The sequence below is a fragment of the Rhynchophorus ferrugineus genome, unplaced genomic scaffold (genome assembly GCF_030347505.1).
Source record: "Rhynchophorus ferrugineus isolate W39M unplaced genomic scaffold, kcgeb_rfMv2 rfM6, whole genome shotgun sequence".
NCBI classification, from domain to species: domain Eukaryota; kingdom Metazoa; phylum Arthropoda; class Insecta; order Coleoptera; family Curculionidae; genus Rhynchophorus; species Rhynchophorus ferrugineus.
The window spans coordinates 19,740,209-19,765,963 of NW_027472585.1; the positions used below are offsets into that span (position 1 = coordinate 19,740,209).

Consider the following 25,755-nt stretch of genomic DNA (forward strand, 5'->3'; position numbering starts at 1 on the left):
GCGCAGCCTACTGTCCTAGTTGGAAAGCAAATATAAATAGTTTGTAATTACTATATCATCATTCTTTTTTAAATATATTTCTTGTTTTAAAATAGATCTATTTTTGAATTTATACTATATACACTATACTGTTGTTTCATTATTTTTCATTTTGTTTATATATATATATATATATATATATATATATATATATATATATATATATATATTAAAATCTCCTTTTACCAACTGGGGGTTTATCTGGACTGGGCCTACAGTTTAACGTGGGCTCCGGCGGTCCATGGTGCTAACCACGGTTCTCAGCATTAAGCCTACCGATGGGCGAGTGACCAAGTTAGAAATCGTCCCAGAAGACATCCGGTCTTACCCAGCCTGGTTACTGGCGTGACTGGGATCCTTTTCCTTGTCGGATTTTGCACTCTTGCCTAGGACAACTACAAATATTAAACAGTGTGGTTTTAAAGGTGACAGAAATTTTAATAAGATTAAGGTCAATTGGAAAGTCCCATAGTAAAACACATTTTGGCAAAATTAGTTTTTTTATTCAACATAATTTCCTTCAAGGGTGGTGCACTAATTATAGTGATCTTCCAACTTTTCGATACAATTTTTGTAGTACTACTTGTCCTTTGCTTCAAAATAGGCTTCAGTTTCGGCGATCACCTCTTCATTCGACGAAAATTTCTTTCCAGCGAGCATTCTTTTGAGATCTGAGAACAGGAAATAGTCACTGGGGGCCAGATATGGAGAATACCGTGGATGAGGAAGCAATTCGAAGCCCAATTCATGGATTTTTGCCATCGTTTTCACTGACTTGTAACACGGTGCATTGTCTTGGTGAAGCAGCGCTTCTTTTCCTTCAAATGTGGCCGTTTTTCGGCGATTTCGTTCTTGAAACGGTCCAATAACGCTATGTAATAGTCACTGTTGATGGTCCTTCCTTTTTCAAGGTAGTCAATGGAAATTATTCCATGCGCATCCCAAAATACAGACGCCATAACTTTGCCAGCTGACTGTTACGTATTTCCACGCTTTGTAGTAGGTTCATCATGTGCAGTCCACTCGGATGACTGTCGATTGGACTTCGGAGTGAAATGATAAAGCCATGTTTCATCCATTGTCTCATGTTGACGTAAAAACTCTCGTTTATTACGCTTGACCACCTACAAACACTGCTCCGAATCATCAACTCGTCGTTGTTTTTAGTCAAAAGTGAGCTCCTGTTGTACCCTCTTTGCACAGAGCTTTCTCATACCAAAATATTCATAAATGATGTGATGTACACATAAGACGAAACCCAAAGTTAATCGACGGAGATCGATGGATATTCAAAAGGATGGCGGCCAAATATAAAACTACTGCGACAAAAGTGAGAGTATAACTTAATATGCACTTGAGTAATACTGTTTTGATGAAAACAAGACTGCAAGAGTTTGACAATGTTAATTAGCATAGAAGAGCTGTGATTGTGAAACTTAACTGAAGCCAACGTTAAGCTGCGAAAAAAGTGGTGCAACGATCATAAAACCTGGACATTTGATGGTTGGAAAAATGTGGTATAGCCCGGTAATTCATCATTTACGTTGTTTCCTATTAAGGGCCGGATGTATGTATCGAGAACCCCTAAAGGAGAGTTTCGTTATGATATTGACGGCAATGTCACAGTATCCATTTGGTTCTCTCATTCACATTAGTGGCTAGATTTTTGCGAAAAAAAGTTATTTCTACTACTATTATAGTGCCAAACATTGCCATATTGCAAGATTATTGCAAAAAACGACACTAATGTTTCAATTCAGAATTACTTCCAAAACTTCAAAGATCTGATAATAAATTTGAAATATTATAAATATAATTTTTGTATATTAATTCATGAAAATATTTTCTGTAATATAATATTATTAATATAGACATAAAATATATCAAAATATAATAGTTGAAGCTAAAGTTGAAGATAATTATTATGATTTTATGTAAAATTTCATTTCTGTGAAAGGCGAACATTTATTTTTAGACCAACGAGTTCTTAATATAATGATGAAAATTATAATGATTTCACCAGATCTTTTACCTGTTTGTAAATTTAAATTGCCTAGCTGAAATCAAAAATAATGTTATATTTCCTAGTTCCATTCATTAATGTTATAATTAATTAAGATAATTTTTTTTTTTTTTTTTTTTTTTATTACTCTTCGTGAGTCCACAATCTGCCCTATTGGCAATAAGTATTTCTTCTGTTTATATTATATATACATGGCATGTAGAAAATCACTTCATTAAGCAATCTTCTGTATAAAATATTATCTTAATTAATTAGTCTTATTCTAATGCTTATTCTAAACTCTACATATGTCCAGTAATCAGATCAGGTGGTGTTAAACGTTTTAGTCTACGCACTTCACTATCACGTCGCATATTTAGCTGATTAGCGAGTACATTGGGATGCACTGACACTCTTTCGAAGTACTTCACACAAACACGTTGGATTACACTCGTTATAGGTTCTAGAGGAATATCGCGTTGTATCACTTTATTTGAAATATAGTACGGAGCATCAACAATGGCACGCAACACCTTATTTTGGAACCGTTGAATGATGGATATATTAGATTTGCTAGCGGTACCCCATAGTTGAATTCCATATGTCCAAATGGGCTTGAGTATAGACTCATACAGCAATACCTTGTTATCTAATGATAACTTGGATTTGCGCCCAATGAGCCAATACATTTGATATAATTTTAGTCCTAGTTGTTTCCGTTTAGAGAGTATGTGCTTCTTCCAGGTTAGGCGTCGATCTAAATGCATACCAAGATATTTAACATGCTCTGCTTGGGGGAGTTGACGATGATTGATATTTACTGGTGGACATGTTCTTCTACGCAGGGTAAACGTTATATGCGTGGATTTTGATTCATTGGCTTTAATGCGCCATGTCTTCAACCATAATTGTATTTGCTCCAGGTGGGTTTGTAGGTTTATTGATGCTGTGACTGGGTCTTCATGGGATGCTAAGATTGCTGTATCATCTGCATATGTTGCCACAGTAGTTATTTTTGTGGTGGGCAGATCAGCCGTATACAGAAGATACAGTACTGGACCCAGTACACTACCTTGCGGAACTCCTGAATATATGGGATTTAGTTCGGTATATTCATCGCCTTGATTTACAATAAAATGTCTGTCAGTGAGATAAGATTTTAGTAGCTGATAGTCCGGATGAGGGAGAAGTTTCTTTAGTTTAACCTGCAAGCCCGTATGCCATACTTTGTCAAAAGCCTGAGATATGTCTAGGAAGGCAGCCGAACAATATCTTTTGGCATTTAGGTCAGCGTTTATTTGGTTTACAAGTCTATGCACTTGTTCTATGGTCCCATGCTTATTGCGAAAGCCAAACTGATGTTCTGGAATAATTTTTCTTTTTTCTATTATATAGTTTAGTTTTTTTATGTATAATTTCTCGAAAACTTTCGAGATTATTGGTAATAAACTTATAGGTCGGTAGGAGGTCACATCTTCTGGTATTTTTCCTGGTTTAAGTATCATTAATATTTTAGCTACTTTCCAGATACTAGGGAAGTAATTAATTCGTAGCATAGCATTAAATATATATGTTAATAGTTTTATAGCCTTTTCTGATAGTTCTTTTAAAATTTTGCCAGTAATTAAGTCATAACCAGGAGCTTTTTTAATATTAATCTCTCTCATTATTGTATGTTTAACTTTTTTGACCGTTAATTTCTCGTGCGGTAAATCCATTTGAAATGGCGAATCTAGAAAGCTAGTAATTTTATTTTCGTCATCTTTATGTAGCTGAGACTGGAAAGGTTTAAAAACATTTTTTAAGTGTTTTGAGAAAATGTCGGCCTTCTCTTTATTGCTTCTCGCCCAATTATTTTCGCTTGTTTTAATAGGTGGGTTATGCTGCTGGGATCTCCTAAGCTTTTTTGTTGCTTTCCACAACGAATAGTCTGTAGCCTCAGTTGATGTCAAGTTTTCTAGGTATTCTTGAATGCCTTGGTTCTGTTCGATTTGGATTAGATCTCTCAGCTCTTTTATGGCCCTATTAAATTTTCTTTTATTCTCTTCAGTCCTTTGCTGTTGCCAATTTCGTCGTAACTTTCTTTTTTCTGCTATCTTTTTCTGTATTGTACATGATATCTGTGTATTTTTTTTTGGAAATGTTTCACTGTTGGGAGTCGCGGAATATGCTGCCTCCTGTATATTTTTTGTAAGATTTATTGCTGCTATTTCTATATCCATTTCAGTTTGTAACGGTAAATTTAGAGAGATATTTTGGTCTAAGTTTTCTCTAAATGAGGGCCAGTTAGTTCTATTATTGCACAGAGAAGGGGGTTTATCTTTGATGGTAATTTTTGAAGAAATTGTTACTATTATTGGTGAATGATCAGAAGACAGGTCGAAGCATGATTCTGCCTGACACTTTTTTGGATCAATATTTTTTGTAATACAGAAATCTATTGTATCTGGTTTTTTATTTCTGTCTGAAGGCCAATATGTTGGTTCACCAGTAGAGATATGTTGTAAGTTATCTTTCCTTAAATATATATATATATATATATATATATATATATATATAAGGAGGAAATTAAAAGGAAAGGAAATTTAATTTAATTATATATATATAATTAATTCCTGTAGGATTGATTACAGCTTGCTTATTACCAACGAGGGTTTATCTAGACTGGACCTACTGTTTAAAGGGGGCTTCGAACCACGGTCATCGGCATTAAGTTCGAAACATATCCGAGCATACTCTGACTGGTTGACTGAGATAGTTATTCCTCGTTGGATTTTCCGCTGCTGCCTTTAAAGACATTTACAAACACAATCACAAACATAAAGTACATCCATACTTCAGCAGGATTCGAACCCGTGACTATCACAACAAGAAGAGGACCGTCCTGTTGCTTTAGCCATTGAGCCACCAAGCCGTTAGGATTGATTATATTATTGGCAATATTAAAAGTAAAGCGTGCTGCTTTCGAAACTATAGCGTGTATTACATTATACAGCGTGTTTTAGTTTACAGTAATATATTGAAACAAAATTGTCAATATATAGTAATATTTTGAAATGCCGTCATTGTCAATTTTATTCCCAATGTGTTTACTTATATCAGTGAAATTTCGCCAACATTTCTGTTAATTGCGTTGTATAATTCTTCGAGTTGTATAATATAACGTCTTCGAGGGCGAATAGGAATTATTGGTGGACGTAGATATAATGCAGAAATCGTCCATAACTATGGGTTTGATAAAACAACAGGAGAACACTTAATGGATAATATAAGCTTAAGAGACCAGGTTGCAAACACGTGTGTAAATCAAAGTCAACAGCAACACAATGGACGTCTTCGAACTAATAGACTGAATAAATTAGAAGCACGTCAGAGAGTTACAGGCATACCCTGAGAGCATTCGATCAACAACGCGTCCAAAAACTTTGCGCATTTACACGTGCATCACTTCACCGTATCGCGTTCAAATATGTTTGTCACATGCATGAGGCAGTATGACTTCAGCAATATGGAAACAAATGCAGACATTGTTATGCATTTAAGTACAAAGAAATTGTTTTTACGTAAAATTTTTAAATTCAATTATTGCTTCATTTCGACCAATAAAAGTTATTCAGAATGAGGATGGTTTTAATTTTAAATAGAAATATTCAATATTAAGGACCCAATGTACAATCTTTAATAATTAAAGGTATATTTTATGGATGACGATAATCAACCAATTAACAGACGCTCTATACAACCATATCGAGCAGATAGAGAAGAAAGAAATTGTAACAACTCTGTGGAAATTTTTGGAAAGTCATAACCATTTAGTCTAGTTGTTCAATGCTATTTCCAATATATTGCAAAATGATAACTCCATTACAGTAATTAAACCAGGCAAAGTATGAAATGGAGAGCCCCTGGTAGGTGTTGATGTAATCCTGTTAAATTATTGAATTAATCGGTTTTATTCAGAATGCTGTCACATAAGTTGAAATTGAAGACTAGTTTGCAAATCGTTTTGCTTCAAAATTTGAATGCACCAAAGTTGTGCAATGGCACGCTATTCTTTATAAAATATTTTTAAAAAATTGAACCGACTTTGAAAAATAAATAAGGAATTCACTAAAATGTAAAAAATAATCAAGCTTAGATTTTTACTACAAATCACTTATTTAACTGATCTACTACCCGTATTTTATATTCTATTATATACACAGAATTTAGCTTAAAACCTACCTAAACCTATTTCTCTATATATAATATTGTTTTAACTTCTACCAACTGATCAGTTTGAAGTCGGTACAGTTATTTTATTAAGTATTATAATGGGAAAGGTAAAAGAAAATTGGTAGTCCGTATGAGACAAAATAGGAATAAACAATTAATAAAAATAAGAAACGCTTCAGTCCTCAGGATCCGCTACCTAGCTTAGGTGATTTAATAAATATTCTAACCAAACTAGAAAACAAAAAGTCGTTGCCCCCGCCGGGTATCGAACCCGCGACATTCGTGTGTGAGCTGAACGCTCCAACTACTACACCATAGACGCAGCTGCCTACAATATTTCGAAGGCTTCTCATACAATAGGTTTAATGCTAAAAGAGCAAATTCAAGAGCTTTTGCACTGAACGACTTTGGTAAGCAAACCCTTACCAAAAACTCCTTAAAAAAACCATTTAACTTTAATTTACATAAATAAATTCAAAGAATACAATTAGATATCTGTACGGTCCCATAATCCAGCTCAGAGCTTTAACAAGCACCAGAGCCAAAGGCAAATGGTCTACAATTTCAATGTACGTCCCCATAATATTTAATGAAATATCCTTTAACTTCCAACCGTTGAGAAATTGTGTCGCCAGTTACATCAGCTCAGCAATAACACACAGTTACAACATTTAAATATGAATTGAAATTTTGGGATATAAAACGTTTTAAGTTTTTAACGTTTTTAAAATTTTTATCAAGATATAAGATAAAAAGAAGATAATAATATTTTAAGAGTTTTATTAACAAAAAATAGTATAAAAAAGAATAATATTAAATTAACAAAAATAAAATAATTTACAATCTAACTATACAACATAACAGACTAGTAGGGGATTGTTTTTTTAAACAGGTAACAGAGTCTTAGTCTTTTCAAGAAACTTAATCGTAGCCCTTATGGCTTCCGTCGTCGCCTCCTCCAAAACCACCTCCATAACCGCCTAAATCGCCACCTCCGGAGATGGAGTTACTGTAGCCGCCGATGTCGTGACCGCCGCCGTAACCTCCAAGGTCACCGCCGCTTCCGTAGCTGCCGAGACCGCCCAGGTCGGCGCCTCCGTGACCTCCCAGTCCGCCGATGTCACCGCCTCCGTATCCTCCGAGACCGCCGAGATCACCACCTCCATGCTCCAGGCCTCCGCTGATACCTCCTAGACCGGCTGCTCCGTGCTCGAGACCTCCGAGATCACCGCCTCCAAGGCCGCCGGCCCAGTCGTGACCTCCGGCAGATTCAAGACCGTGACCTTCAACGCCACCACTGCTAGAGCCTGTAAGAAAAAAAAAACAAAAGAGCGTTAGAGACAATTTAAATAAATTCGAATATAAACTAAGTGTATTATGAAAAAATAACCATAAGAAGAAGGAAAATATAATTAAATAAAGTTAATCACGTCACTATGAGTGTGGATTAGTTTTAAGGGACTGATAATTCTAAGGAGTATTAACAGATAACGATATGGAATATTTTTGTCATTACAATGAGATTGAAATTTATCATTGACTTTATTTTTTATTGTTATACATCACTCTTTAGATTTGATCTATGACTTATGCCAGCTGATGATCAAATCTACGAACACTAAGCTTTAAACGGCACCTGTCAATCATTCATAACAATCTGGTAACTAGTTGAAAAAATAACAGTAGTTTTAGTAAAAGAACTTTTGAAAACAACAACGAATCGATCACTCAGAGCATAATTTATAGCTATTTAGGCGAAATAAACAGGATTTTCTATAGATATGTGTTAAGGGATGAAACATTACAACACGCCTGAAAAAATGTCAGCTGGTGATAACCATCTAAAGAGATCAAAAACCTAAACGTCAGTGCCAGTCAAGTCAAAAATGAAGTTCGGGCATCCATGTCTTAGCATTCGTGTGGAATTTTGTCCAATAACTACTTTGAGAAAGGAAATAGTCAATGTTATATAGCTTTATTGGCTGAGTTGGCTGAAGAAATAAAGACGCTCTTAAATGCAAGAAGAAAGTGCTGTTTTGCAAATATTGTAAATTTAGCGATTTGTTCTTTGAATTATGTTGCCATCCATCGTATAGTCTAAATCTGTTACGAAGTTACTCTGGCAATCTCTAAAATAATGCTCCAAGAAGTGAACGATGAAGTCCAGGAAGTTAATGTATGACTAATAATTGGAAATGAAGACTTGAAATGAAAAATTATCACGATCAATATGAGATCGCATTAAAAAAAGAGCTAATGTTGAAAAATTTATAATTTTCGTCACCAACTGTCGCCAAAGGGAATGAAAACAATGTTAATATTGATTTAACAGCAGCTGATGAACTAAATCAACATATTGTTCATAGATTCTTTAAAGGGAAAACCCGTTCTGTATTATTTTATGGCATGGCCATAAGACATCATTAACACAGGAGAAGATACGTGGGACCAAAAACCAAATACTACGGATATATATTACACATATAAATTTTGAATAAAATATTTCTTGAAATATTCTAAACTCTAGGTGTATGTGTTGCTCTAGTGCTTTTCTAAATTTATGGTTACCTGAAGGGGTTAAGAGGACGTATGGAGAACTCGAGTTTAAAGGCACCGATCTTCTCCTTTCGGTAGGTTTGAGCGCCAGAAGCCACAAGGGAATCGATACGAGTTGGAATTAGTAAACCAAAACAGGGAAGTACGTATGTTAGACTAATCCTAGGACAATATTAGTGGATGGAGCCGCTGTTGGACCGTTATCTACCTGAGTTCCAGTAGCCGTGATCGCCACCAACGCTGAAACCGCCAGCATAACCGCCTTCGTCACCATGTCCTTCGTATCCGTGGCCTACGCTGACATGGCCATCTCCAGAGTAGCCGATGACTTTGTAGCCTCCTTCGTCACCACCGCCACCACCTACGTGCTTGTACACGGTATGCGTGTGATGGATGGTTTTCACTTTGTATGGTACGTGAATGATTACTTTTTTGTGTCTGAAACGAAAAAAATAAAACAATAAAATCATTAATTTGAGTGTTATTTTAAATTTATATTAAAAAAATGAAAGTCAATCAAAATAAATCAATACATAATGATCTCCCTAACAAAAGAGTCAAGCAGAAGCCAGTATATATAAATCGACAAGTAGTTCCGTACGGAAATACAGCCAAAAATCTTGGCATGGCCCTTGATGTTAAACTTAGATGTCGCTTCTATGCTAAGGAAAATCTGATGAGTTTGCAGCTGAAGCACAAAAAGATGTACTGGTTATTGGGTAGATATTCAGCATTATCAGTTTATAATAAGGTTTCGCTGAAACCAGTGATATTAATCTATCCAAAGAAACAAGACATAGGCGCTACAAAAGATTATAATTTAAAAATTATTTGAATGGCTTGAAAATAACAAAGTGATCATAAAGGCAATTAACATAAATATTTTCAAACTAATAAATAATTAGTTGAGAAGCATGAGTTATAATGAAGAGATCATGAATCTCTGAAGAATACAAGTTATAAGCACATATAAAATTCGAAAGAAAAAAAAAGAAAACCTTATCATACAATATTTAAAATTAATTCAGAATAGAACTGAATTAGTGGATCCATCTGTAGCAAATATATCCTGCTTAGCTAAGAGATGAGTAAGAAGAGTAATACGTCCTGGGTGAAATTGGATAAAAACTTTTATATATAAAAGCTAGGCTAAGCTAGGTCATATATTTGTGTCTGCAGAAATCTAAAAATCATCAAGAAATGGACTTCAAACTTCTATACGATACTTTATTTTACTCAGAAAGTATCATTTACTATCAGTATCTATCCATGAAATAAGAAAATATAGTAGATTCGGTTTCGTTTCAAGATACCAATTGTCATTTAAAATATGGCCTATCGAAAAACTTTCGAGCCCAACAGAACAAGAGAACCCATTCGAGTTTATCGAAACAACTGGGTTCGGTGGATTCCTTTCTAATCTGTTTTTCGTTTTAACGCTTTCTTGGCGGCTTTTCCTTCCTTTTTGTGATTTATATCGGACTGATGTTCGGATCTCGCTGGCCACCTGTTCGGAACAAAATCGAATTAGATGCATGCGGCATCTCCATCGTTTTGTTTTTGTGTTTATTTGACAAGTGTGACAATAATATTTCACTGTTAGATTATAGAAATATGACAGAGCTTGCACCATTTGGTCCAAATCTAAGATATTGAAATTGTATCATTGGTAAGACTTTTTACTGTATTAGAAAACTTCAAGCCCCATTCATCATATATAACTTACAAATAATGGCTTTAATATGAGGACTTTGAAAGGCATGGGTTAAAAATAATAAATAATAAATTCTAGGAAAGAACAATAATATAAGAGAGCAGAAGTAAGAGGTGAATCCCAATCCCCTTATCCGCGAGATATTGCATCGAACTATTATTAGTTCCCTGTGTTATAGTTAACCATATGAGACAATAATTAACTATTTTGAAAGTATAGAAATTTAGATGATTATTGCTTTTCAAAAAAGCAAAAAAATAAATTTCTAAAAAGGTAGCAACATAATCCCACATTCACTCATCTGAACACTTTCACTATAATCCCATCTAATCTTAGAAAATAATGCAAACTATTATTAACACTAATATTTTTGTTTTCTCGTTATTAAAACTTAAACTTGAATTATTGTATGTGTTTGTATTCTTGACTTGTAACTTAAAAAAAATATTGGTTAAAGTAATATAAAAAAAAATATTTTACTGTCAATTGTTGTATATAATAATAATAATTACTATACCGAATCCTTAAATTAAATTGTATAAATTTTGTTGCACTATTCCTCACACGGGTGTGGTATATATATAAAAACTTTATATCATCTTAAGTAAATTAGTTATAACTCTCTCAATCATTATTATTTTTACGCGTTTACTAATTAAAAATATGTTAACTGTTTAATAAAGTTTATAGGTTTTTTATTATTATATTTTGTTGAATAATTTAATAATTAATAGGCCTTAACAATTGTGAGTATTTATTGTATAATGATATAAATTCAATGTTTTGAATAATATTAATTTTATGCCATAATTTATTTAGAAATTTATGTTCTATTAATTTAAAATAATATTTTAACAATTGTTTATGTATATATAAGTAGTCAATAAAATGGAAACTTTCACTCCAATCTCATCTAATGATAAGATATAGTGCAAAATAATGCTCCGGTATACTTAATATGTTTTCTCTTTTAAAACACAACTAATAAGTAAAAAAGGAAATAATTACTTTCACTATGTTAAATTGGCTGGCCTTTAGATAGCTTCAGGGCACTCGAGCATATCAAGCAATGTCACGATACCAAGGTGAATGTCTCGTACCACAAAATTAAGCTCGGAATGGTTTTTCGTAGATTTTCGAAAAATATTTGACTGTATGTTGTTGAAATGTTATTAGAATTTTTAGGTAGTTTTAAAAATTCGGTATATTGTGTAGCAAGTATCCTTTAAATGCAAATCAAGTATTTCTGTCATTGTTGACGAACATAATACAGGACCATTTCATACCATTTCTTAGTTAAAAATATATTAATTAATAACTATTACTTTAAAGTAGTAAGAATATACAGAGTATAATGAATAAATTAATTTATTATTAATTAATTTCATTAAAATTGTATTTTTATTTTAATATTTTTTAGAATGTTGGTTAATAATTTTTTTAAATTGTATATTATAAAAATTACTTTATCTGAATTGTTTTCTATCTCAATAAGAAAGATAAATAATTTAACAAATATTAATATTTTTCAGGTTCATTTTATTGTTTTATATACGTAATTATGTATGTTTTATAAAGTAATTATGTTGAGATTATTCTTCGAGGATATATGAAGTTGTGTGAGGAAAAGTTACAAAAAAAGCAAGATCTGAAGATGGTGGATGGGATTATCTCGAAACGTGGTACCAGTATTATAGGGGTTTCTAGAAACCCAACACCGATAAAAACTTTTAAATGTATCTCAATATATAGGAACCGCAGAAGCATTAAAAATTATATATAGTTATTTGTAAAAAGATATATAATATACACTAATTATAATTAACTTAAAATTGTTAAATGATTTTATTTTGTATCACTTACCCTCCTCCATGTCCACCTCCAGCTGCACAATACTCAAACAGGGCTAGGACCAAAATAGAAGCAATCTGTAAGCATAGAGAAATTTGTTAAGACCGAAAAAACGAAAAGAAAATCTTATAAACCGTAAACCGCCGAACCCTTCCGACAAATAACGTATGTAACATTGAACCCTTACCAGATAACGGGAAGCCATTGTGTAAATCGCGCTACGATCGACCGAAATATTGATTAGTCTGCACCAAATCCGAAAGAAATGTGATTATACGATCGTGGAACTCTCTATTTATATGCTACAATTTTGTATACACAAATGAAAGGCAGAGATACATGCGAGGCGGGCATGAAAGCAGAAGAAAAATTTACCGGACCGTTTACCTTGACAATGGCAGCTGATCACCACAGATCTCACCATTCATGCGCTTTTTTACGTATTAATTTTATTATAACAAGTTAATTATCAATTTTTATTGATGCAGAAATTATTACAATGAAATTTTAAACAGAAAATCTTAAATTTGATATAAATTGTAATATATCATTTACGTTAATGCTAAAGTAATAAAAATTCTTACAAAGTTCATCAGGACGACTTTTGAGGAATCAAATCCTAAAAATGCCAAAAAAATTAAAAAATATCTGACGAAGTACATTCATATCATATTGATATTGTAAATACATTTCAACGATTTATAAAAGTTGTATTCAATATAAGCCATAGTCAATATTTCCATTATAATAGTTGACAACGCTGACTAAAAGTAATAAAACAAGATGGCTTTGACCATCCATCAAATGACAGTTGACATCATTGAAAGTTCGCTACATATATCAGGTGTGTCAGTAATTACTTTCTGGTTTTTACTAAATATATATATATATATATATATATATATATATATATATATATATATATATATACACAATAGCTTGATACATATACCATATTGTTTTACTGATATTAACCTCAAAAATACATATATGGAGGTTTTTGTGTAATTTATTGAATGAATCTATGTTTCTCTTAACACTTTATTAATAACAATAACTGTTATACATCTAATTAACTAATGAAAATGTATGAATGTTTGATTATTGAATGGATAATTGATGAATGTAAGATCGAAAGATGAATGCCTCTGCTATTTTTCTGCGTGCCCTTGATCGTTTTTGGTCAATCTTAGTCTGTGGCCAGTTCGCGATAAGAAGAAGAGGCCACAGAATAACAACCCTTAAAAATATACACCTTCATGGATTTATAATTTTTTGAAAATGTTCAGTTTTGTTTCTGAGAACGTACACATTGTTTTTTTTTCTTCTTACATCAATAGAAAACAGCCGAATGATGTCGTCATTTGCTGGTAAAGATTTATGGAGAGTATACCAAGAACACGTCAAAGGTGGTTTTGAGAATTAAAATATGGCGATGTTAACGTTCAAGACAGAGCTATTGAATGAAGACTCAATACAAAACAAATGGAAGGAATCTTGAGCCGAGTCGAATATATTTTTTTAATTTGTTTAGTTATTAAGTTTATATTTGTGGCTAAAATATCTTAACTCTAATTATAAATAAACGTACTAATTGGATAAACATCGAGTGAAACCCAAAAAAATTTGCATTGTCATTAACTATCCATATCCAGTAACAAAGCATATATACTGGGATACTCAAAATGTTTTCTTAAAAGGAACTGAAATTTTAAGACCATAAAAACGTACTGTAATTGTACAAATGACTTTATTTTCACAATTATTTTTTTATTAATTTCTTAGAACATCAACAATATGGCCGTCTGCAATAAGTATTATTATATAATTTCCGTTATATAAAATAACCATTCTAACATGTAGATTTACAACTTATAATCTAAATCTTATTCTAGATACTATTCTAACTTATTTTAAAGTCTATCCTGACTTATTTTAAAGACTATTGCAGCTTATTCTAGGGGTTACTAAATCTGACTCTTTATGTCCATTGATCAGTTCGTATGGTAGTTTCCGTTTGAGCCTAAGCAATTCTTCTTCAATCGTCTTTCATAGAATTTCTCACTAGCACTTCTAATCACACTCGTTATGGCTTCTAAAGGGATATTTATTAGCGTTGAATCAGTTTGTTGGAGTAATATGGGGCATCGGCGATGACTGGCAACACTTTATTCTGGAACCTCTGGAGGATATCTATGTTAGATTTTAGTTAGTAGTACCCCACAATTCAATGCCATAGGACGAAATATACTTAAGTATTGACTTATACAGCAAAACTTTGTTATCTAAGAATAAGTTAGATGTACTCCCTATCAGCCAATATATTTGGTTTAGTTTTAGCCCAAGCTGTTTCGCAGTTATAAATAATTATTTTATTATTCAAAATACTGTCCTTCCGCATTAGTATGCTTATTTGAGTGATGATCCAATAATAAATAATAATAATAATACCTTTTTCCAATTTTTTACCTAACTTTTTCCAATTTATATATCGCATCACTGTGATTCTTGGAAAACCAATAAAATCTTTATCTTTAAAATCCCTCTACCTCAACAGTTAACTATTCGCTTGATTCAAATCGTTTTCTGTGGAAGATTTCAGAAAGTCAGAGAGCTAAATTTGGCAAATAAGAATGTTATTGAAAGAATTGATATTTCAATGATTTAACACAATAATATTATGATTTTAGCAAAATTTTCTCAGGATACAAAATGGTTTTTCTTCTATAAACCTTTTCCATCAGGTTCTATATTTAATTTTTCGAAAATTCTTTCTCGAAAGACTGTATCGATATTTTCTATTATTTTGTATGCAATATTGAAAAGTTACGAAAAGTTCTTAGAAAAATAAATAGTTGAGAGGATTCGTTCGGAAGTCATGACCCAAGAACAAATATTTGTTTACATTAATGCAGCATGTCCTTATATTCTGATAGCTATTGAATGTCATAATCACTAAGAATACTAAGCGTGTTTGACCAGAACATGTAACATCGAACGAAAAAAGTGAAAATCGGAAGAAGCGCAGCTTAGTAAGAACGATTAGTGTGGTGAGATTTCTCATTTAAGTTTTTCCATCTAGATTACTATGGATTTTGTAACATGTTTTGTTTCCGCTTGCATGACATATAATCTTTTCCTCCAATGCTCTATTGAAATTAATAATTTACAGTATTATTAAAATAAATCAATATGAAAAATAGTGTTACAAACCCCCTCAACTTTTTATAAATAGTTGATAATAGTTGTTATTTTAACACAAATATCTTTATGTATATTAAAAATATTGTCATTTGTTAGTAATAACCATTATTTTTAGACTATTATTTCTTGCATCATACTAACGTATATTATAATATTTTTTATGTTCATATAAGGAAATATTATTTAGTTAAATCGATCAAGATCTAATAGATAGATCAGGTAAGGATTAAAAAGTTTTTCAATATTTTTAATAAAAATCTCATATCTCAAAATGGCAGCATATATTATACTGATTTTTTCACGTATTCATTGCGAAAAATATACAATATATGATAACGAACATAGTTTTTATTTACTTTTTCCCATCTTCTTGGCTACATGGTTGCACCGTGTCGGAAGAACGATGTTGCTCTGACAGGAATCTGATTGTAGCAAATTTTCGCAAATTATTTAAAAACTATGTTCCAGCTATGTCATACTGCATCGATCTGAATAAGCATCAGTCGGAAGGCGCTATTGTTGATGAGTACTCTGTGTGTGACTGCACTTTCTATTTTAACTGCAGCAGTGTTTCACTTCACAATTCTTGCAAGAGGATGACGTTGCGCCTGTTATTTGTTGTTCCTAACCTTTCTCGCAACGGTAGGCCGTTAAATGTGTTCAATTAACGTCAGTGTTCAATTAACTTGTAGTTCATAGTTCCTCTTGCTGATCCTACTATATGTACAATAAAACGATATAGATAAAGATGACGCTTCTCAACCTGTAGCGGATACACATACATAATAGTATTCATAGCTAACCACAATACTATAAGTAATGAAACCGTGATGTTGAAACCGTTCGAAAGGGCATTCATTTTAATCAATTCGTGTAGTGTCTATTTTCCCACATTTTGAAACTTTTCCATCGCATGTAAACTGCTGGAAAAAATATATTCAGCACAGGGGTGCATATATATATATATATATATATATATATATATATATATATATATATATATATATATATAAGTAGATATAGATTTATATTTATAATAAATATTTTTCAAAAGCCGTTCGAATATATCTTTTATGAAATGATATTTAGATAGATATTTTCAATTAGACATTTCAGATATTTTTTAAAATATTGGTTTATGGATATATTGATATTTTTCTCAACGGCGAATAACCCTAATTCAGCAACGCTGCCTAAAAGTTTTTTGAGAATTTTAATTGGGTTTTTGCCCAATAAGCCAACTTTTGTAATCTTTCAAGCTTTTCTTTGTCATTGACATCAAAATCACTATTTTTAAATTGTTGAAATCAAAATTAAAGCGTCTCATGGGTTTTGGCAGCAGATTTGTTGAAATTAAACGACAAAAGTAAAAAATGTATTTTATGTATAGAAATGTTAAAACCATCTAATTTAAGTTAGGTTAGGTGATTTAACAGTTGCTCAGTTTTTACCACTAGATTTTTTTCTTATCTGTTCACCAGAATTGCAATGCTTAAAATAAATATTAACAATATTTGATTTAATTTTTTTTATATTTTAAAGACTCCTTTCTACCAACAAAGATTTATTTAGATTGGACCTACTGTTTATCATGGGCTCCGAACTACGGTCTTCGGCATTAAGCCTACCGACTGGCGAGTGACCAATTTAGAAATCATCCCAGAAGACATCCGGTTTTACCCAGCCTGAATACTGGCATGACTGGGATCATTTTCTTTGTCGGTATTTGACCAAATCCTATTTATATGGAAAGCCTTTATCACTGCGCCAACCAAGCCAGTAGGATAGTATTTAAATTACATGTAATTTCTTTCCTCTTATCGTTCTATAAGCCTGTTACCTGTTATCTCTAAACTATTCGAGAAATTATACATTAAGAGACTCAAAATAATCGCAGAGGAGAGAAATATTATTGCAGACCATCAGTTTGGACCTATGGTATTATTATGTGGGGTACCACTAGCAAATTTAACATAGATATCCTCCAGAGGTTCCGGAATAAAGAGTTACGAGTCATCGTCGACGCCTCATATTACGTGTCCAATAAATTGATTCAGCGCGATATCCCCATAGAACCCATAACGAGTGTGATTCGGAGTATTAATGCGAAGTACTCTGAAAGACTATTAGTGCATTCCAATTCACTCGTCAAACAGTTAAATGTGCGCGATTACAGTGAAGTGCGTAGATTCAAACGCAAACTACCATACAAACTGATTAATAGACATATAGAGTGAGATTTAATAATCTAAGAATAAGCTAGAATAGTTTTTAGAATAAGTTAGTTAATAAATAAGTTAATAATAATATCTAGAATAACATTTAGATGAATTTTAGAAGTTGCACTGTATATCACTTACTGAAGTGATCTTCTACATGCCAGGATAGCTATATAACTGAAATCATATAATAATACTTATTGCCCACGGCAGGTTGTTGACGTTCTAGGAGATTAATTTAAAAAATGTAAATCCATTACGCAATTGAAATATATATATATACACATTTGGCATTTATAATTCAATTATTTCTTAAACATGTAATATGTAGTATTTCAAATATCTGACGCTGAGATATTTTGTAGTTAGTATTTCAAATACTTATTGCTTCAAGATACATTTGAACATAAACACAATTAGCGATTTTATTAAGTGTTAATAATACCGATCGGAATTTATCGTATTGAAATTAATTGTTACAGGTTTAGATTACGTTGAGGGCAACAATTGTTACTGTGATAAACTTCTTCTTACTTTAGTGCCTATAAGATCCAGATTAGCTAAACTACAGGATTGCAGTTTGAGTCATATTACTGTTATTACACCACAACTAAAATGTAGTTTAGAAAGATTTAATAAGTTTCTCAAACTGCTGCCTAAAATAAATGAAGACGTATTGACGTTATGATACAATTTTAGGTACAATATGCGTTGGCTGCCAGGAAACATCACAACAGATGAGAGTATTCAAAATCCTACAATTCTTGTCTTTAATTTTGCAAATTACAAAAAATAAGAAGTAGTGTCAGAGAGTATCAGTATTAGCAATACTAGTAAAGATAGACGATTTTATTGCTTTTCCCTGTTCGCGGAAATTAATTAAGGTTGATTCATCCATATCAAAAATTGAGTTAGACTTAATCAGTTTCCTAAACGATAGAAGCAAAAATGCGTTCATACAATATAGCACACGTGTGTGCCCGCCTTCTTCCGATGACTTCTAGTCCATGAAAGGAATATGTTTTTTGCCGTTTAAACAGGCTGGGCTGGATTAATTCTTAAAAACAGTTAAAATGCAATCTTAAAAATATTTTGTATTTCGTATTTTAAATATATTCTATCTAGCTCTCTGTATAGATTTCTTCAAATTCAATAAATAAAATAAATGTTAAAACATCAGTATATAGATGCTTGGACAAATTTGTTTACATCTGAAGGTTATGTTGATGACAAGTGACAATTTCAATATAAATTACTAATGGTGTTTTGTTTTTTAACCTAACATAATTAATTTACCACAGTACATAAGCACTAGGCGAGGCATTTCCTTTTCTTGTTAATATTTTCAGAGCCGGAACTAGTTCCATTCCACACCACTTTCTTCTGCAATTATCGATCTCGATATACACATCGAAGACTTTCTGTTGCGTAACGTAATCCTTTTACTTCAAGAGCAAGAACTCTCCTAACACCCGGTTTAATTGCTCTTTCGTTCAGTATCAGATATAATATCGTTATATCTATCGTCTTGAAACTTTCGCCACAGTCAATATTATGATGACAAAATCTTAATATTTGCTAAATTGTAATAATAACGTAAAATAGATAATTTCTGTGACGTGCTTAAATGAAAACAAAAGTTACCTCTTTCGTTATTGTTTAATTTTAATGAAATATTATGTAATTTTTTTAATGGACGTTTTCCGTTTATAACCTATCATTTCAATTAATTAAAAACAGTTTCGTAAAGTTTAAGCGGCTGTTCACTTTTAAATAATTATACCAAAATGTTTGGGGCCCAGTATTCCTAATCTTTGCTTGTTTAGTTCTATGCGGCTCTTAGATATAATGTAATGTGTTGAATAGCCCCATTTATTATCTTAATTAAAAGATAATGAACATTGAACTGAATATGAAAATTTGTTTTATAATGTTTTGTGGGTTGTTTACGCCTCCTGCTCGTTGGATATTCGAAATATTTTCTTAATTAAGAATGTATGGTGCATTTGGGAAAAGTTTTCTGCCATTTTCCAGTAAAATATAACTAGCTGTAAAAATTAACTTTGTTTTTATATTACTTCACTGTTTTCTTAAGTAAAACTATAAATGAGGTGCTGGATTTTATATCACTAGGTAAAAAATTGATCTATTGTTATCACAATGGACTTAAGGAACTGATTAAAACAACTTGAAACAAAAGAGCTTTATCATACTCTAGGAATATGCATTATTCAAAAAGTTATTATCTTACATACATCCAATATGTCTTTCTTTCTTTGTTTCTCTGTTTGTATGAACCTTCTCATATTAGCATATGCGAGAATGCGAGAACTTATTATAACTTATATCTATATGTAAAAGATATATAGAAGTCAGCAAAAGGTTCAATTGAGACTTAATCATGCTCTAGGACGTAAAGAAAATATTTTACCAAAATATTTTAATAGGAAGAGGTTCATATTTTAATCAAACATAAGCACAGTGAATATAGTGATCCTCCAATTTTTCGATGCCATTTTTGTAGTACGATTTTTCCTTTGCTTCAAAATAGGCCTCAGTTTCGGTGATTACCTCTTCATTCGAAGAAAATTTTTTCCCAACAAGCATTCTTTTGAGATCTGAGTGGATGAGGAAGCAATTCGAAACCCAATTCATGGATTTTTGCCATCGTTTTCACTGACTTGTGACACGGTGCGTTTTCTTGGTGAAGCAGCACTTTGTTTTTCTTCAAATGTGATCCTTTCTCGGCGATTTCGTTCTTCAAACGGCCCAATAACGCTGCGTAATAGTCGTTGTTGATGGTCATTCCATTACCAAGGTAGTTAATGAAAATTATCCCATGCACATCTTAAAATACAAACGCCATTACCAGCCGACTGTTGCTGTTGTTTTCCACACTTTGGAGCGGGTTGATCGTGTCCTCCCGGATGACTATGATTGCACAGAGCTTTCTCATACCCAAATATTCGTAAATGATATGATGTACACTTTCAGTTGATATCTTTAGTGTGTACGGTATTTCAGTCAATTTCAATTTACAGTCATTAAAATCATTTTGTGATTTTTTTAATGTTTTCGTCGGTAACAACCTCTTTTGGGAGTCCACAGCGTTCACCGTCTTCGGTGCCAATGTCATCACGTCTAAACTTTGCATACCAATCCTTGATGGTTGATTTTCCTGGGGCAGTGTCCAGAAACTCGACATCAAGCCAAGTTTTTGCTTCAACTGTATTTTTCCCTTCAAAAAGCAATATTTTATCAATACGTGAAATTCCTTTTTATCCATTTTTTTTTCATAATAACAAAAGTTGCTTCACTCAAAATGTTATAATTCACAAACTAATAATCCGACAGCTGTCAAATTAATACATGCATCTTTTGAGGGTTAGGGCTAAGAAAAAAAAAGAATTTAATTCAAGTAACGCCATCTATATGTCAGGCCGGGAGCTTTTCAATTGACTTGTTATGTTTTAATATATAGAAATTTATTATTTTCATTAATGTTATATATTAAATACATTTCCGATTTTATATTGCAAATACTGTGAAAATAAGTTTCAGTAATATATTTTCTCTAAATTAGTCATTTTACTTTAATATATTATGAGAGAAAATGATTAATTAAATGATTAATGAAATAATTTGTGATCGAATTTCAACCACAAATCGATCACTAGTTATTTATTATATTGCTTTCATCCATCGATAATATACTCCCTGAGGAGAATGTTTTATAAAAATGTGGAACTCTTCATGATTTTGCATGTTATCTTTTCTCTTTTATTTTGTAATCTTTTCTTACGAAGGGTAGACTTAGAAGAACAAATCCGCTGCGAGTTTAATATGAATTTCACAAATATTCGTGGTCATCTATAACGTGCATTGGATATTTTATTAGAAGGATCATATATTAATATCAGTAATCATCTGTTAGTATTCCATATATTACTGAAACAAATGTAATTCGAATTTTAATTAAAATTAAAATATGAATATAAACTATAATATATTCTATATGGCAAATAATGTAAAATATAACTATTCAACACTGTATGGTAAAGTTACAATGATTATTAAAAATATTATTTGTATGTACAGTTCATCGGAGTATGTAAATAATGGGTACTGCATGGTGGAGAATAGTTTTTCAAAAAGAAATAATATTGTTAAATATATGTCTCAAATATAAAGCTGCAAACAATGAAAACGTCATAAAAAAACAAAATAGATTGTCTACTTATTACTCATATTATTCAAGTTAGCATGTAGTGAACTCACCAATCATATAGTGCATCATGTTGTTTGAATATTAGAGGTTACAACAGCAATTTAAAAGTAACAATTTATTTTTCTTTATTCAATAAATAAGTTCTATTGATTTATTTTTATATAAAAAAAGTAATATAAAAACAAGGTTTTATTGTAAATATAATAAAACAATAATATATATAATAAATATTTTCTATATTATAAAACGTTTAACAAACAAGATTGGAATATCCCAGGTACCTGTAGGGTCAAAAAAGAACTTGGTATAATACTAACTCGGCTGTAAAATGGCAATTAATTAATATTGGTTTATTAAATTATTTTATTACAGAAAAAGAGATTAAAAAGGCGCAACTAAGAGTTAAGCTTCATATTGTCGTGCTAATTTTTTAGTCGAAAGGGTCTAGAGTAGACGTAGTTTTGTGTTTTGTGGGTACTAGTGAATTAACAATGAGTTCCCGCGTTTACATTGGCAAAATCCCCCGTGAGACCAGGTTGAGAGACCTTGAATGTTTCTTTTGGGAATTCGGACGAATTCGAGACGTTCTAATTAAACCTGGATATAGCTTCGTAGAGTTTGACGACTATAGAGACGCTGAAGATGCCGTTCGTGAACTGCATGGAAAAAGATTGTTGGGTATAAGGGTTGAAGTTGAGTTGGTGCGCGGTAGACCTCGTGGTCGGGCTGAAAGAAAGTCCGACAGGTGCCACCGGCACCGGCAAGGTCCTCTGGTCAGGACAAATTACAGAGTTTCCGTTAAAAATTTACCAACAGACGTGTCTTGGCAAGATTTAAAGAACCACGTAAAGCCTGCTGGAGAAGTTACATTTGCTGACGCCCACACGAAGTATAAAAATGAGGGTATAGTCGAATTTGCTACTTATGAGGATATGGAAAACGCTATTCGAGAGTTCGACGATACCGTTTTAAGAGGACGTAGAATACGCTTATTCGAAGACAAAATCATTAGGAGATCACGATCCAGAAGCAGGAGGAGGACAGTTAACAGTAGGAGCAGTAGATCGCGTTCAAGATCTATACCCAGAAAAGACCAAGAATCTCGGTATTATTCACGGGGCCGTTCCAATGAATCCCGCCGTGAACACGGGGGTAGAGAACGTTCCATGGACACAAACAAATTCAGGTCTCGATCCAAGAGTAATTCCGTGAAACGGTCAAGAAGTAGAAGTACGTCGTGGTCGGAGGAGAGATTTAAGAAGAAACGTCGCTCATCCATTGAATCTAGTCCATACCTTCATCGTTTCTAAAAACGATTACGTTTAGATTCTTCAGAGGAGAGCAGCGTAATTATGGTTAACTATTATTTAAACGCTCTGCTTGTACTCTATGATTTATTTTTTTGTTATTATTAAACTTTAAGAATTATATTAATTCTTATTACCATCAATATGTATGGTGAAACATCAAATACATGACGCGAAGAAATTAGTGTATTCCATTTCCGTTCCATAAGCCAATGCACAATAATACCGAGATAATGTTTATTCAATAAATATTCTTTAATTTTATTTTGTTTTTATTTACATCCAGTTAGCCTATCCAAAGTTAGTATAAACATTCATCATCTAAATTTATTATGTCAAAAAAATCGCTCAATACGGCGATATTCTCTGGTCAACTCTGAGTTTTAGTTCAGCTTGAATAAAATAATTAAACGAAAATGTTATCAAATATGTACAGTTTATTTTAACACTATTTAACACTAAAGTTAATTATACATCCACAATAATTTATAGGTTAGAGTTGTTTTTTATATTTACGTTAAACTCTTTTTCGCACCACCCACGAAGTAGAATTCTAGGAGCGTTTTTTTATGTAGTGGTATGACCCTGGAGGCCTTAATTTACCTAATTAACAATTCTATATCCAAGTAATGTATTTTTACTTTCATTATAGAGCATTTTTACCTTTTAAACGGTTAGTTCTTGTTTCCTTCGATGGTGTGTTTCTTTGTCAAAGCATTTAGATAACACTGTATTTTTAAATTCTTCTGCTACTAAAATTGGGTTACCTCTTTTATGGTGTACGCGTGATTTATTTATATTGCATTTGACATCCTCATAACTAAAAATTTGCTCATAGAGGGCCCAATTATCATCTACCCGTTTTGCTATATTTTGTTATATTTCTTGACCGATATATATCATATATATCATCTTTTGTCCAATATTTTTCGACATTAAAAAAAAATGTTAAACATTATAAAAACAATATAAAATTGGAACTGAATTTTAAATTTTTGATAATTAATTTAAAAGGTTCAAAAAATTGACATTATTTTTAAAATATCCATATTTTTCTCGCCGGCCGACACCCCTAATTTGGAGGCCACGCTAAGAACGACTACAGATAAACGAACAAGATGTAATATATAAATTACTAGTTGAGCTCTGGTTCATTTAAATAAAATTAATAACATTTCAATTTAATTTGGGTTTTTATAGCGTTTTTTATTATTGGCACATTAATACTTCGTTAAAAAATATATTTAGCTAAGAATGTGTTTTTTGTTTGAAAAACACTTATTCAGAATACGATTCCGATTACCATTGTTTTAGGACAATTAGTAGAATTTAAGGTTGAAAAACTTAACTTAAAATAAAATCTTACTTGTTTCAGTGGATACTTATGTTACTTAACTTCACAAATATACCTTTTTTCTACATTTAATAACTTATAATAATATAAATAAATGGTTTTGTCTGGAAAATATTAATAAAAATCAATGAACGTATATAAAGAACAAGGAAAGGATTAATTTAACATCAAAGTGACAATAGGTTAAATTCAATTATGCTTATTCACATGTTATTGGTGTATTTCTTGAATTGGTTGTTTGAAGCACCAGCTCCTCAATTGTTATATTTTTCTGAATTTCATCATAGTTTCACAATCATATAAAACAAGTTAGCAAACAGGTAAAATAAAACTAAGAATTAATAAAAAAATAAACATAATTAGATAGAATATCGACGATTACCAATAAAAATAAAATTATTAGAAAATTAATCTACAAAAATTTAGATGATTTACTATGAATTCTCAATATGATTAAGGTAATTAATTAATGAAATATAAGAAATTATTTAATGTTAACTTAAGTACTTAGTGCAGTATTCCTTAATAATTGTCTGTGGCATCTCTTCAAGTAATAGTAAACAAACTATTAAGTTATTATTATTTAAATAGATTAAATATAAAGGTGGTACAATGTTTGATCTAGGAAATAGAAGACCAGAGTGTTAACACAATATAAATCAAGGATATAATGAATTCAGAACGCTAGGAACTACTCTAACAATAGTAAGAGGCCTTTTATGATTCATATTAGCAGATATTTTTGTTATATTTTAAAGTAATGTACGAGTTCAAAAATAAATAACAATCAAAAAGTTTTAATATTTTGTCGCATATGTATAATATTAAATAACTATACATTATAATATATTATATAGATAGACATGCCAACAAAACTACATAGAGTTATTTTCAAGGCTCAGATAATAGGAGATAATGTGAAATGTAACTCATCAAAACCCCTAGATATGATAGGTTAAATTTGTATAAATAAATACTGATGTTACGGTTCTAAGTGGTTATTAAAAAATATGATGTTTAACCATGTACATTTGATAATAATGTGTAAAGAATGGGTAGTGATGTT

At 31.7% G+C, this 25,755-nt stretch overlaps 1 protein-coding gene and 1 pseudogene across 1 annotated transcript; one reads left to right on the forward strand and one right to left on the reverse strand.

The window, feature by feature from the left end:
* Positions 1 to 7,019: 7,019 nt before the first annotated feature.
* LOC143199015 (uncharacterized) lies at positions 7,020 to 12,688 on the reverse strand. The gene is made up of 4 exons (XM_076408730.1): positions 12,565 to 12,688; positions 12,390 to 12,454; positions 9,021 to 9,250; positions 7,020 to 7,563 (listed from the first exon to the last, which is right to left on the reverse strand). The coding sequence occupies exons 1-4, from the start codon at positions 12,580 to 12,582 to the stop codon at positions 7,178 to 7,180; spliced, it is 699 nt and encodes a 232-aa protein (XP_076264845.1). The 5' UTR covers positions 12,583 to 12,688; the 3' UTR covers positions 7,020 to 7,177.
* Positions 12,689 to 22,519: 9,831 nt separating this feature from the next.
* On the forward strand, positions 22,520 to 23,338 carry LOC143198686 (serine-arginine protein 55 pseudogene; annotated as a pseudogene).
* The last annotated feature ends 2,417 nt before the right edge of the window (positions 23,339 to 25,755 follow it).

What these genes read in the sequence shown, in the direction of transcription:
- LOC143199015 (XM_076408730.1), bottom strand. An exon ending in GGAGGTGGACATGGAGGAGG is followed by an intron (nt 9,251 to 12,389) that starts GTAAGTGATACA and finishes TTTTCGTTTCAG; the next exon opens with ACACAAAAAAGTAATCATTC. An exon ending in TCACGGCTACTGGAACTCAG is followed by an intron (nt 7,564 to 9,020) that starts GTAGATAACGGT and finishes TTTTTCTTACAG; the next exon opens with GCTCTAGCAGTGGTGGCGTT.